This window comes from Anas acuta, chromosome 3, assembly GCF_963932015.1.
Source record: "Anas acuta chromosome 3, bAnaAcu1.1, whole genome shotgun sequence".
NCBI classification, from domain to species: domain Eukaryota; kingdom Metazoa; phylum Chordata; class Aves; order Anseriformes; family Anatidae; genus Anas; species Anas acuta.
Window position 1 is genome coordinate 27,026,314 of NC_088981.1, and position 15,633 is coordinate 27,041,946.

The 15,633-nt window shown below is 33.4% G+C and overlaps 1 protein-coding gene across 3 annotated transcripts in view; it reads left to right on the forward strand.

Moving 5' to 3' along the window:
* The window catches only part of FMN2 (formin 2), a 160,697-nt gene that overhangs the window by 58,831 nt on the left and 86,233 nt on the right, over positions 1 to 15,633 (forward strand). For all 3 annotated transcript variants that reach the window (XM_068676284.1, XM_068676283.1, XM_068676282.1), the window contains exon 9: positions 9,935 to 10,022. In XM_068676284.1, coding sequence (XP_068532385.1) covers positions 9,935 to 10,022 — 88 coding nt within the window. The remainder of the gene's footprint in view (positions 1 to 9,934; positions 10,023 to 15,633) is intronic.

Here is a 15,633-nt window from a genome sequence, read left to right on the forward strand (position 1 = left end):
TGTACTACACTAGATTCTGCTAACTGGGATGGGAATAAAGGTAATGGAGTAACCTCCATTGTAAAGGTAGCAGGTTACAGCTTCTATCTCCCTATCCTACAACAAATCTCCCATGTGTAAGATCTTTGCTCTTCCCACCAGTAAAAGCCACTTTTCTTGGTCATTCTTAATTAAATCAATGATACCTCTTTAAACTTAAAAAGAAAAAGAAAAAAGCAATAGAGGGAAGTGTAAAAGAACGTGATGCTTTGTCTATAAATTGTTAATTTTCTCACGTTTCATGAGGTTTGGTGATGCAAATCTCTAAACATAATAGAAATTGTATTTATGTTTAAATTTTATTTAATTCTGTGGCATAAACAGTTGTGAAGATAGAAATTATGAATAAACATTACATATTTATTTTAATACTAGCACTTTTTTAATGAAATGACAAAAATACTGCCAATAAATAAAATGCAGATAAAACTAAATGAAAATGACTGTTCTATATGTTTTTGAAAAAACAAGTTGTTTTTTCAAAAAAAAAAAAAAAGGTGTCAATGCAAAAGTTTAAGGCAATCTGTAGTTGCCATAACCTGGACCATACATTCCTGTGGGCTACCTAAATTGACAAAAAAAAAAAGTCTTCCATGTGTTTCTCTTTGTCTGTTGATCAAACAAATGCTTACCAAATGAGAGAGAAATTGCCTAATGGAGAAGTCCAATTTGTTGCATGATAGTATCTGGGTAAAAAGATCAACTGGATAGATAACCAAATGTGCTGTATCTAGCACAAAAAGGCATCACATGCTTTCATTAGAACTACTGTTAGAACTAGCATCTGTTGCAGATGTCAAAGTTCAATTTTCTTGTGCGTTAATACAGTTTGGGCTTTTCATAACATTGATGTAAGAAAATTGAAGTAGAACAACTTCAAATATGCATACATATTCTATGAATGCACTCTCAGTAGTTTGGAATGCAGGCCTTCATTTCTGAAATTCTCTTCATTTATACTGCAATAAACACTTGGATAATGAAGTCCATCCATGTTTAGCAGAAGAAACAGGTTTCTTTGGGGGGAAAGCATGTTTGTAATTTCACAAGTATGTTTTTATAGAAAGCACCAAGTGCTGCTTAAGTGGTTACTGACTTACATGGATTCTATGATAGTTATGGGTGTTGTAAAGATCTTACAAATGGTGTTTCTGTAGTGATTTTTACAGGGAAGCGTTATGCAAGGCAGATGTATTCTGTCACCTGTTGAGCTGCAGAAGAGCACTGTGCAGAACAGAGCTGGGATCCACAAAGCTTACTGTACTTTTTACCAGAGAAGTTCTGGTTTGGCAATCATTTTTTCCTTATGTTAATATGTGGGTATGCTAAGTGGATGTATTGCTTATATGTATTGAATGTAAAATTCTAGCTAAACTGGAAATAGTTATCAGGAAAAAAATGCCCAAATAGCTTTCAAATGTATAAAATATTTGGTACTCTATATAAACATCTGATTTTAATAACAATATTTTATTGTAAGCTGAAATAAAAATGTATTTACAGAAGAGGCCATGGGGGAGGGGGAACACAGGGACAGGAGAAGAAAAGTTCTAGGTAATCTGAAGGAAGATATGATAATTTTGGGATGTTTAAGTAGGTGAAGTATTATTCTGGAGAACACTGCTGTTCTGCATGCAGTTATTTATTATATATGACAGTATACGCGTTTGTGTGTGTATATGTAGATATACATGATGTCATTATTTGTAAATGGTAATCCCTTTTAAAGTGGTAATTTTACCTATATTGTTTGCTTTTTCACCCTTGCAAAATATTGTTTCTATTTTTTCCTTAGTATGATTATCTGCAAATATCTTAAGACAATATAAATCAATTCTTGAAAAAAAACATTGCATCTTGCTTTGGGTGAAGGAGATATTAAAATCCATTCCAGAACCATAAAGAAAGAGGAAAAATAAAGGGTTAATATTTGTTTGTGAATGTAGCTGATTTTATTCCTACTGTCTCTTATTTGGTGCTATGACAAAAACTGTGATATATTTTCCTTTGATAATATGCGTATGTCAAATTCTCAGCTGCTGTAAATGTGTGCAGGCTTGCTAAATGGGAATGCCTACTTAATCTTCAAAGAAAGCCCTTTATGGGCTATATTATAGGTGGAGCTGCCATCGCTACCTATTAAAGTGGTATGGCTTTCATTATAAGTTATAACTTCGCCAAAAGTTAGCTCTTGAGCTGCAAATTTTGTTGTTTTTTTTTTTTTTTTGTTGCTTTTTTCCCCACACTGGGTGTCTCGTTCATTTTTCCAATGTTTAAAAAAAAATATATATAAGAAAACAGCCTGGTTTTGCTCACGTCCACATAGCTCTATAGGCTTGAAATACGTAAAAATGTTATCAGATACATGCCTTCTGTAAGTTCTATAAAGGGTTGCTTAAATTTCACTGTTTTCCAAGTTTTATGAAATATCAGTTCATGTAGCTTGGAAGAGATTTCAGATATAATTCTGAAGACTTTTTCCTAATCTTGTAGTGGTAGATTGGAAAACAGGGACTGAGGGGGGAGATTAAGATGAATAACTGAGGGGAGACTGAAGAACAGAGGAGATCTGACAGATGTAAATATACATGTAGAGCAAGGTAGGTATAAATCTATGTCACGTCTTACTCCATCTAAAGTAATTTCTCTCAAAAACCTATTATGAATCTAAGTATTCTTGATGTGGGTGGTTCCTGTCAGCAAATAGTGTACCTCATCGAGACTACACTGTTTAACCAAGTAAAGGATGAAAACTTCCTTTTGGATTGTCTTGTTCAACCACTCTGTCTAGTTACAGTATCAATCTTAGTTACCTGTCGGGATAGAATTTTTCATAGGCTGTATTCCATACCTGCAGCAGGCTGTGGAATGAGCACAGTTCTTAATGATGAAACCTGGTTACTTAGTAAATAGAGCTGATACCAGAGTAACAATGCTTTTATTGGTAGTTGCAACACTTAAAAAAACGTAATCAGAAAAGCAGGAAGAAAAAGGGTTATATTTTAATTAAGGCAAATACTAAAGAATGATGAAAATTCAATATTAAAGACTTAATTACATGGAAAATGTTGGCTCGTGTGCACCAAATACATAGTAGAAAAGTAGCATATGATGAGAAAATCTTAATATCACTGTCAGCATAACAGGTAGACAAAAGGGACTGAATTGAGTTGCACAGATTTCTTTCCTAACTTTAGAATCATTGTCTTAAAAGCCTTCCTGATGATCTTTTAACTGTATTCCTGAAAAATAATACACACTTAAATCCAGTGAACTTTTCAAGTACAGACCATATGTTTATAATCTATCACGTAAATGAAAGAAAAATGTTGAAGATATTCTCATATGGAAAGTCCACTATTAATCTATTGACATTAAGATTTTAATCTCCTACTTTCCTACCCAGAAAATAAATAATAGGTTACTGAAGTTTCGTTCTGTTTCAAAAGCTTTAGATGCAAACAAGATGTATCAATAAAAGTGTTTTGTTAATGATTTCAGCATTTTTGAATTTTTAAGTTGAACATAAAGAAGCTGTGGTAATAGAATACCCCTAGGAATAAAATGCCACATAAAATAAGTATAAATTGGTAAATACAGTAAATGCCACATTGAATTAACAGATAAAAGATTATTCATGTTTATTCATTAACAAGGAAGACATTAAGGGAGAAATATATATATAATTTATTTATTTTTGAAAAGGAGGATTAGCTTCCTCTGCAAATAGGTGAGGCACTGTCTTAGGGAGTTTTCTTATCCACATTTATTGATCAGTGTCACTGGCACAACTGTTTCTTGTCATTTTGTGCATTCTCCAGGCAGTTGGGGTTCTGTTGCCCTGACAGACAGGAATTATGGAAGACTTGTCTGATATGTTGCTTTTTATTTGTACATAAATATGTAATGATGTTATTTATGAAATTAAATATCTCATTTGTTTTGCTTGTAAGACTGATTTTTTGAGACGCTGATTTTTTTAATATGGTATCTTTTTTTTTTACCTCTGCTTTTCTTTATGTGGCTTGTTGGATATGTTGTTGCTATATGACTTTTTTTTTCTTGTTATTGCATTATCTTCAAAATTCTTTGTTGCAAGCACAATTTTACCTGACTGCATCCATGTATCAAAATTGTGCCTGTTCAGGCTTTCCAGGTTGATGTTTTCTAACTACGTACATTTCTTATTCTTGTTTCCTATTACTGCTTTCTTGTATTTAGATCACAGATTTGTTTCTCTATTCTGTATGTGTATCCTCATCTGAAATATTCTGCTGACCTATTGGCTTGTTTTAGCTGCTGCTGCTGCTTAAAAGCTTACATATTCTGCATGAACAAGAAGGGCTATGCTCATTTCTTAACCAGAGGTGCAATGTAGAGTGCCTCATTGTGTTCCTTTATGAATTGGAAGATCTATGTAGGGGAAGGTCATAATGAAAGTTTGTTGAAGTAAAGGGTAAAGTAGGCTTTGGGTTGAAGTGAGCGAGCTGTGGCTATTCTGTGAGTTTGAAAGCTGCACATCTAAAAAGAGTAACCCAGATCTTGAATCCCAGCAGAAATAGCTGCCAGCCTGGGCTGTGTACAATTCTTGGTCTACCTAAAACCGTCAAGTTGAACCACCTTAGTTACAGACATCTTTCAAAGGAGACTGGTGATCACACATTTCCATACAGTACTTCGGTATCTTTCAAATACATTCTTATCTATCTCAGCCTGAATGGCTGAGAGGACCATGGCGCGTTTCTAACTCGCTCAGTACAAGGGCTCAGTGCACTGGTGATTGTAGCGTTAGATGTCATCAAGGGAAAAAGGAAGAGAGCATGGATATATGATTTTTTTTTTTCCTCCCATCTCTCTGCCTACCTTCATTGTGCTAAGAAGACAAGAAGCAAAACTTTTTAGTGCAGTAGATTTTACATCTGATCAAAAAAAAAAAAGGAAAAAACAAAACAAAACAAAAAAGGTTACTTCAGAATTAAATGTGTAGATTGAATGGGTTTCACCTAAAAATTTGAGATTTGTACACTGAATGGGATGGTTTATTTGAAAAAAATCTGTTTAACTTGTGTGAGTGTACTTAACTGTATTTCTAGCAGATCCTAACTGACTTTAAAAGCTAAACAGATTTTTGGTGTCAGCCTGAAAATCAAGTTGTTAAAATTATTTTTTAGTTGTTGTTTTTAAAGTATCAAAAGGCTTTAGATGAGAGTGTTGATTTTGCTGATGATGACTTAGAGTTTAATGCACATTTTTCCTTATGGCTATATTTTGTTGCTTAGTGCTGATCAGTACAAACAGCAAGAACAAAAAGCTGCTAAAGAAAAGCAGACAGCTGTAATTGAAAGGTTTCACTGGGATTGGGTACAGCAAATAATATCATGATTTTGACTGTAACCATATGTCTTCCTTTAAAAGTGGGAATACTAAAGCTTTTCCTTTAGTGGCTTTTTCTGTTTGTGTTTAAGATCATGGAATATCTCCCACTAGGTATAGTAAATAGCCTATTGATTTCTCACATTTCTGCTTTTTTTTCTCCATCTTTTCACTTATCCTTTTATTCCTTTTTTTTTGTCTTCCTGATTTGATCAATTAATATTTTATGAAATAAAGAAATTGGGCATGCAACATCTCTTGCAAAAATTATCAAAAGATGTAATTGCATTCCTAACATGAGTACACAGTGACAAGGTTGTTCACAGCAGTTGGGCTGATGACCTGCAATAAAAAAAAAAATGCTGATTGCATTGCAGGCCATGCATGAAAATTCTAATTTCAGTACTTAATTTCTGATGAGATTTTAGCTTGTTGGACTTCTATTTTTTTAGGAGGTTATATTTTAGGCTGTCACTTGTGTTACTAATCAACCCATGGAGATATTCTGACAATTATAAACAGAAGAGGTAAACAATTAGAATCTAAAATTTTAAGTACCCCAATCCTTTAGATGATGAAAGAAGGAGTAACTGTAGTTGTGGTACACAAAAATGAGCCAAACTGTCAAAGACGAGCTTTAGGTATGAAAAAAATAACTTCCTTGTGATGCATATTTAATGTAGATAATTTAAACTTTGCTATTTATCTCCATTCCCCACTCCAGTCCTTAAAATTAATATTGTGATTATTTTAATGAGGGAAATTTAAACACTTTTTAGTCTCCAGTTGAGGAACACAATGATTCTGTCTTATTACTGTGTATCTGAATCTAAGCTAGTAATTTTTCTAAGCTAAGTAATTCCTCAAATGAAGTGATATAAATCAAGTTCAATTAAATCAGTACATGCAGTCAGCACAGACTGTCTTTTAGATAGTCAGGAATGGGTGTTATTTTATATGTAAGTAGAAATGTTTGATCTCCTGCTGCACCAAAATTCCTCAGTACTTGGCATAGTGCCTGTTTCTCCTCTCACACCATCACTAGCCAGAAGTCACTTCTGGATTTACCTTAAAGGAAAATAAACTCAGAAGAGTGTTACATTATTCTGTTTATATCTGTAAGGAGCCAAGGATATCCACGTGAAAGATGTGATGGGTCCAATTCTTTGACTGTATTTTACAAATGTAAAATTTTACATTTGAAATATGCTGAAATCCATAGAAAAGAATTGTTGAAATAATGCTTGGTCAGATGATTTCTGCATTACTGCCATGATCCAGTTTTTTAAGATCTGGTTTGGAACTTCTGTATTTCTGTATCCTCTCTGCAAAAGTTACAAGCTACAAGTATTTGTACAGGGGAGTTTCCTGCTTATGAGTTTTTGTACTCTACTGTAGTTTTTCTTAGCCAGTGAGAATCATGGAATATTTTTTTGCTTAATGCTAGCGGTCAAAATCGGAACCAGAGAGCGAAGCATTTCAGAATTCCATGTATTAACTAAATATTATTCTGGGAAAAGGGAATCTTTGTATTTTTGCTTCAGGGTTCTCATCAAACATGTGTCTTGCATTACCTTTCACTAAATATCTTTTTGACTGGTTTTGCTTGTGTTAAACAATCAGGAACAATTGGCATGTAGTTTGTTTACTGCTTAATGATGAAGACTGCTCAACAATTAGAAAGTTTGTCCTGGAGTTTAGGCTTCAGATAACATCTCTAGCTTCCTTTTTATTTATTTTCAAATTTGTTTAAAACGCAAAGGTCCAGGACCCAGACTAAAAAGGAGTTGTGTATTGTGTCTGAGGCTTTAGATCTTGTAGAGATCGGATTTATCAATCTTCTGGTGTTCCGCCTTTAAATGGCGTCACTAGTCTGTGGCCTGTAGGCCTAGACTGTGCAGCCGATTTATTTTATTGTTTTATTTTTAGGGAATTGCTTTAGGCACTTATGCTAATATTCATATTTTCTGAATTAGTGTTTTATTGTTACAACCATTCTATTGGAAAGCTATAATATTTATGCAATTTACTAAAAATGGGAATGAATGAATGAAGATGAGTATAAAAGTTGACTTAGAGCATACATTTTAAATAAAGCCAGACAAAATCTGTAGTTGCTATATAAAAATGCTTTACCTGATGCTATTCTGCACACCATTCACCTGACTCTTTGGTACTTTTTGATGGCCTTGAAGTACAGAATTTTGGTAGAAAGGGTGACCTATTGTGCATAGGGACATCACTTTTTTTTTTCCTGTTATCACAGGCAGAATGCATCAGTCAGTAAATAATTATCCTTTTATCCAGCAGCTCTCTTTAAGAATAAGCCTCTTCTTTTTTTCTATTAACTTTTCGACCAAATTGCTGTTAAAGAGCAGGACTTAACGGCATTTACTGGGTCTCTAAATCTGGTCCTGTAAGACATCACATTCTAATCTGCACCACAAGCACCTAGTTGCTTTATTTTGTGGCTCCTTTTTTTTTTTTTTTCATCTTGCTTTGGTTCCCTTGCTATATTTGTAGTCCTCACGTTGGTAGTTCTGAGATTTAGATTGATGATGAGTGGTAGAAATAGTGTTTTCACAATTTTAAGCTAATATATAATATGTGGGTACTGATAATAGCTTTTTTTCACAGCAAATTCTCATATTATTTGTCCTAGCTTTATCTAAGTTATGGGCTTAAAATAGATTTATGTTCCTTATAGGAAACATTTAATAATTATAGCCTATTAGAAGGCTAGTGTAGCATATCTTAGTTATATTTTTCTGAATTATAATAGTTTTCCTTTTGAGTTCATAAAATTTGTCTGTTATATCCTATTCTGTAAAATTTTGATTTAGTCCATTTGACTTCAATTTTTAATTTCCTAATACATCACGTGTGCTAGATATTGCCTAGGCACTTGCTAACTTCTGAGAGATGACATCAATATCTGTGCCTTGGATTTGTTTCTTTAACCATGTGATCTACAGTTATGACATGCCTGATTTCTAATTTTAAGGTTTTTTTTTTTGTTGGTAGTGGTGGTGGTAGTTTGTTTTTTTGTTTGTTTGTTTTGTTTTGTTTTGTTTTTTTCAGTTCATTTGCAGGGAGCAGTATTTTCACTTTGCTGTAATCAGAAATCTGTTAGGAATCTATCAGGAAAGGAAAATGAAATACCTGACACACTGTTGGTTGTGAAGGTTCAAGGTTGCCCAGTCAAGCACATTATCAGGAAACCCATTCTGCAAGCACTGTGACTTCAGCTTCCTTTTCTAGGCAGGCCCTAGTGGAAGAGTTCTGTGTCATGGTTTTACTTCTCTTCAGCCGCAGCTCAGACATCAACTTACAAACTTGTGTGTGAAAACCTGATTGAATCAAAGGTGGCCACAGGGTGGCCATCTTGTGGGTATTTTTATACATTTTAAGATGTGGATTGGATTTTGACATTCGTTACTCAAGCTATCTTATTTTTTTACATAATCTAATTTCTTCTAATTGATTGCTAAATTATTTTTTTCAGTGGGTCTGTAGGTGACACAGCATCTCAATGCTAATATAGAAATTACGTAACTTGAAAAAAACATGTATGTACCACCTGAATGAAATGAAAAAATAACTTGAATTTACAGATCAAATTGTTTTTTTTGCCTTTCCTCCAAATAATTGACAAGTTTTTTGTTTTTTTTTTTTTTCTTCAGCATGTTTAGTACGATGCAAAACTCAGCAAACTGAGTTGATTAAATATTAACCTCTTTCATCTATATAATGGTTATAGCCCTACATTGAAAATGTCTTTATCTAAATTCACATTGTTTTACAGATATGGATCCTTTTCTGGCATTACTTGCTTCTTATATTAGTGATGTAAAATTTACAGCCAGCTTAATTCAAATAGACTGTCTTCCACAGGATTCTAAGCTGTGAATTACTTGTTGCTTTTATGCTTGCAAAGCAAATATGCACAAAAAAAATATTTTTCAGTGGCTAATTTTAACTCCCTAGAGCAAGAAATTTTGAGGACTTTTTTCTATTATTTAAAAAATAAATAAATAAGCTTTGAGACCTTCTGTATTCCCTGAAAGTGATCAAAGAAAATACCAATATGTACGTGGTTATTTTGCTTTTTAAATAAAATTCATATTGGCGCCTACTACGTCAAACTTTCAAATAAAATACAAATTCTCACAGTTCTAGCTTACATCAAAGATGGAAATTATTGTGTGGTTTTTGGAAACCAAAACATTTCCAAGATAGACACAGTTGGATTTTTTTATATGACAGCCTGTTTCATACACTTAGTAACATCAGTGTGAAGTTGAAAGCGTGCATCCTGATGAAGAATGAAGTCTAGGGGAAATTTTATAGTGACTCTTTTAAGATTAAAATTCAGCTAGATGACATTTACACTTGTGATGGATTTGTGCAGTTGAAACACTTAAAAATAATAAAAAATACTATTAGTTTGTTATTAATAATACAAAATATCTTGTAACATTTTAATGCAGGTGGATACTAATAGATGGATTTCTTTTGGCAGGTTGTCAAGTTGTTAAGTAACAAAAGATCTCAAGCTGTTGGAATATTAATGTCTAGCCTTCATTTAGACATGAGGGACATTCAGCATGGTAAGTGAAATAATTATTGTTGATTCTAGCTTAGATTGCATTGTTAATAATTTGGAAATGCTTATTATATTTATCTTTATCTCCCCCCCTTCCCTCCTCCCCCCTCACCCCCCCCCCCCCCCCCCCCCCCCGTAGTAACGTATTCTGCATAGAAAACAAATATTGACTGATAATTTGCAGAATTGCCACCCACAGTAGTTCTGGGCATCAATTACCTGAGTGGTGTGAAATCTAGACTCTTTGATTTTGGTCTTTCTATGGAAGAAAGTTTGTTTCTAATTCAAAGATCCCAAAGGTATATCCAGAAAAATGAATTGTAACATTGGATTGTTTTGCTGTCTAAAATAGTTCTTATATTTGGGTTAGCACAAACTGGAGTTGTTTCATCTTCAACAGCTGTTTATAATGGGAGATTTGTTGGAAAGACTGTAATACTTCTCACATTTATGCTAAGAGACAGTAGTGCAAAAAGGTGAAAAGTGGAATTGTATTTATATTCAGACCATCCTTTATGTTTCCCAAAGGCTTTGGATAGATTTGAAGCAGACTGAACTGTCCTGTGAAGTGCCAGCCTATCTATTAAATAAATGTGGTTTCAAGTATAACACAGACTTCATAAATCACAAAAACATCTTGTGAACTTTCTAGGCTACGTATTTACAGCCATGCATTCAGTTTACTATGATTTGCTTATTTTGTGAAATTATTCATAAATAGAAGCAAATTTCAGTGCACTCTGTCAGCTAATGAGTAACTCTTAATCACAACTTTAAGTTTTTATTAAACTGTTTTGATGGTTACTAGACTTCCTCAAGCTGAAGCACTTAAGAGCAAGGCGCCAGTACTGGCGCCAAGAAGTACTTGGTATTTCCAAAGCTGGCAGATGTAGTTCAGTTAAGTCATAGAGCAAAATCTGAAAACAATGATATGGTCCTTTCCTTCAGTCAAATATTCAACTTGGTTTCAGTTAATAATGAGAACCTTATGAACAAAGGAGTCCGCCTAACATCTGTGTCTGTGGTAAAGCCAACACAAGTTCATTGAAAATTTGCTTGCTTAACATGCAACACTAACAATAACATGGCATGAATGTCAGTAGTTGAAGGGGTCAAACAATATTATGCTTAACCTTTATCCTACTGCAATATTAAGTACACGTGATCATCTAACAGCTATGTGCAGATTTTGTATATTCCTCCTTCAATAGATGCTTTTTAAAAACAATAGTTTTTGCAAAGGAGATTTTAGTAGTGTTTTTACTTCCTAGCTGTTCAGAAGTGATTGAAAAAATATAAGAGAATTTTTTTCTGATGGGATGACTTTGGGAAATTCTTGGAAGATCCTTTTGTTAAAAATGCTTTTGTTGCTTTTTATTTAACATAAAATAGGCATGCAGGAAAGGTGTTGAGGAAGAGAAAAGAAATTTATGTGTTGGGAGTAGGAAAAATAGAGCTGAGATCTCAACAGAAACATTTATGGCATTGGTAACTCCATGCAGAATTTTCTGAGTGATCTAGCCATAGAGTCTGTGAGAGAAGTTATAAAATCACAGAATATTTAGCTTCACCTTTATGTATGCACTATTTTTACTAGTTTGTTAGACAAGTAAGGATTGAGAGAGAGTGTTTCATAGCTTGCTTATCTGCTACAGTTTGAATAGTCTAATAAGGAAGTGTTATCAAAAATTAAAATGTTGAAATAAAAAGCTGCATTAGCAAAATAATCACTTGATATATTTTCTTTTTTATACATTAAGATTCAAGATGCATGAGAATAAGTACAGTAAAATAATGGATCAGTGTTTGGTCCTCTAGCCCAGGACTTGCGTAGTCTTCTTGAGGTTTTACTTTGTTTACTGTATAATGACATGAAAATTTACTTCTATCTTGCTCAGTACAACACAAGAATTTTTTTTTTTATTTTTGTGAATCTGAAAGCCAGTCAAACAAAACATTTTTCTCCCACTTTGACTATTTGTGGCACCAGGAAACTTTCTTCATAGGCATTTTTCTGAATATCTTTTTTATTACATCTAAAGGATATCTGGTGGAAGTAGAGTTAATTAATATAAAAATATGTGAATTGCAGAAAAATTGTAGGGATTTTTATTTGTTTGTTTTTACTGACCTAGAAAAATACCCAGAAAGAGGGAGAGTATTTCAACGCAGTGTGGTATTCAACCTGATATTCCTTGGTTTGCATGCTATTGTGTTTTATTTTTCTAACAGCTTAGACAAATTTCAAAATGTTACAGGAACAGAAGGGAAAACAATTGCTATGAGTTCACCTAATACATTTATGATTTCAAGTTTTAATCCACACTGTTTTTAATTAAAATGCTAAAAATACCTTGAAACCTGGCCTAATGTTCTAAAGGTTGGTGGGTTTTTTGGTTGGTTAATATTGGAGTTAAAAAAACATAGGTGAAATATTGTCTGTAAAAATAATCTTTGAAAGATTGTTTTGGAAACTTGAAAATTTTGGATTTTTTAAAATGATCTAGAACATTTAGTGACTTTTTTGTGCATGTGTGATCAGATGTCATTGAATGGAAGATCTTAGACTACTGCACTATTAGCTAAATAGATTTTGATGATGATGGTGATGATATTGTTAAGTGTCTGCTGGAAGAATTGCATTTGTTTGCTCCTGACTTTGCGTTGGGATTAGTAAAACAAACTCCAAAATCCTGGCTGCTGTTTAAATATTTTTACAGTGTGGAAGGAGCAGAGCGTATTTGTACTGAGCTCTAGTACATGTTTCTAGTAGTGCTGTCGAGTAGGATGGTTTGATTTCTTGTTCTTTTTGTTATGTTCTGTTTGAGTTTTTGTTGTTGTTGTTTGTTTTTTTTTTTTTTTTCTTTAATTCTAATTACTAACAGAACTTCCAGCTAAGTTTCTAGCCCAGTCTAGGCTAGAAACTGTAGGAATTGTAAGAAATGTTCTCTTTAAATTCAATGCTATTTTTCTGTTATTAGTATGAAAATTAGTCCTCACTGTTTCTCTGGTTTCATGCAACATTTTACTGACACCTATTCCTTATACACCTATCAACTATGCAAAACACTTAATCCCGATAGTTTGCTTGCTTTTTATGTTCACTGTACCACAGATCTCCCTCATTTATCCTATCCAGTGTTATGTTCTCACTGGAAATACACATGCATTTGGCAGCATGATACAGCCAAAGCTTGAGAAATACCAAACAAGTGCTTACATATTTTTCCTTTATAGCTCAGATTTTTTTCCTATTTTTTTTTGTGCTTAAATTTGAGATCCCACAAGATTGCAGTAAACTGTATTTAGTAGTCTATGATTAACACCCCATATATTAGTATATAATTGCATGCTAAGCATGTCTCTTAAATACCTTCAAACACAAGAAATAGCTACAATTCCAAATGATTGTTATATGTTACCCAGAACATAGTTGTCAGTTCCCTCCCTGATCAATTAGTTATAAGGATACAGTATGTCCTCTGCTTGTTTTTATCTTTATGCATGTTAACAAGTGCAGTAGCAATAGCAAAAACTTCTAATACATAAGGGAAAAATGCAGAAGAAAAAAAAATAAAATAAACCAAAGATGTCAAATAGAAGGAAAGCAAATTTTATGTTTCATAAAAATGTTATATTCCTTACATAGTCAGATTTTATATAGCATTTATTTTCAGAATAGAAATTAATCTTTTGTTGAACAAAGTTATCTTTGTCTGAACACGTCTTGTAAATGTTGAAAGAAGAAGACTGGCAAAAACAACGTACGCAAATCTGTCTTTTGAACTTCTCTGTAATCTTTTCCAATTAAGTAAGTTTCTTTTAACGTGGTTTATCATTTCAGGCATTGTGTTACTTCTGATATTGCTGCAATAGTGTAACTATTTCTCTAAAGCTTTGCATAATGCCTCCTGGTTGCCCTATTTCTGTTGAAAGTAGTTTAGAGACTTCTGCATCAGATCCACCCCTCCCTTCCCTTTCTAAGGACATCCTCATTTAATAATAGCTATTTTTCTGTGATGCTTGTAATCCACAAAATTTGGTAGAGGTACCTGTCTTGGTCTGATAATAGGGAGGAAAAAAAAAGTACAGAAGACCAAAGCTATTTGTTACAGCTCTCAACTCATTGTTGGTCAGTGATACTATGAGAGAAGGAAAGAAAGGAAAAAGAGCTGTGGAGAGGTAGGCAGGTTCACCTACTAATTGTTAAAGCCCAACCTTTTAATCTGGATTGGAGATTATTTTACTGAAAGTTGCATTCCTCTACTAACAGAGGTACAACTGTGTACAACAGACATAGTTTCTGCTCTGAATTCAAAAGACAACTGTGCAGGAAGTGGATGAACGTCCAATGTTAATGGACAAAATAAATGCTTAATCTTTAATATGAGGCTATTTGTGATAGATGAACATGAGAGAATCTTGGTTTTGTTTTCTTATTTGACTGCTCACATAGACACAAATGATGAGCTGGGAAAAACTTTGTCAAACACTAACTGAATTTCACTGGAGGAGGAGGGAAAAATCTCTCATGCTGCATTATTTGAAGGTTCTGTGCAGGAATTCTTTGCTCTCATTAAACTACGATGTAGTCTACATCTATGTGTAGAGATGCTCTAAATGGAAAGCATTCAGGAAAAAATGACTCAATCTGGAAACTGACTCAACATTAGTTTATCATATTAAAGGTCCAGAGGTACTCTAATCAGTATTTATCAGTATTTATTGTAAATAGGACATTAATAATATGTGTCTATAAATGTAATCACTTTAAACTCATAGAATCAAATTATTTATCAGGAATGGATATCTTCTCAGAATGCATTTTACGGTTTAAACAAATTAAGTTGTAAAATAACGTGATTGGTTCAAGTTTTTTGGACTTTGTTAAACTAGAAGACAAACTAGATGACCAAAATTCTAATTTCTGTCTGTTTAGGTTACGAATAGAATACAAAGTCCTGAAGTAGATATATAGATCAGTTTTTAGGCAAGGTAACAAGTGTGCATTTTCTTAAAGGGATGATCCATAAAGTGATTATAGTCTGTGTAAGTTAATTGCAAAGTTAGAAACGTTACTTGTTCTGGTTTATTAATTGAGAATCTTAATCCTTTTTTTTTTTTTTTTTTTTTTTTTTTTTTACTTTATCAAATATTGCGCATTTTGACAGCTTAAAAACTTTTTCAAGATCTAGGGTCAAATTTCCCTTGGATAGCCTTTCCAATGTGTGTTTAGATCCTTCCAAGACACCACAAAGAAAAAGTTTTGTTGGTTTGGCCTTTTTCTGTCTTGTGCATTAGCACTTCCTTGAACCTTGATAGCATTAAATGCCAGTCACAAGTAGTGATAGAGAAGGGACTGGAAGGGACCTACCCTCTGAGATATTCTGAAGGCTTATTCCATTGATCATGGGGCAACAAAGCTGCCCCATGGGGTTAAGTTGTTAGAAGTCAAAGAAAAATACAACCTCCGTTATTTTTTGCCTATACATGCAAATGAATATATACTACTAATATATACTATATGTGCAACAAATCCAGGTATGAAGGACAGAAATATTCACATCAAGAAAGGAACCAAATTTTGGTTTCCATGCAACACGCTTTTGGAACTT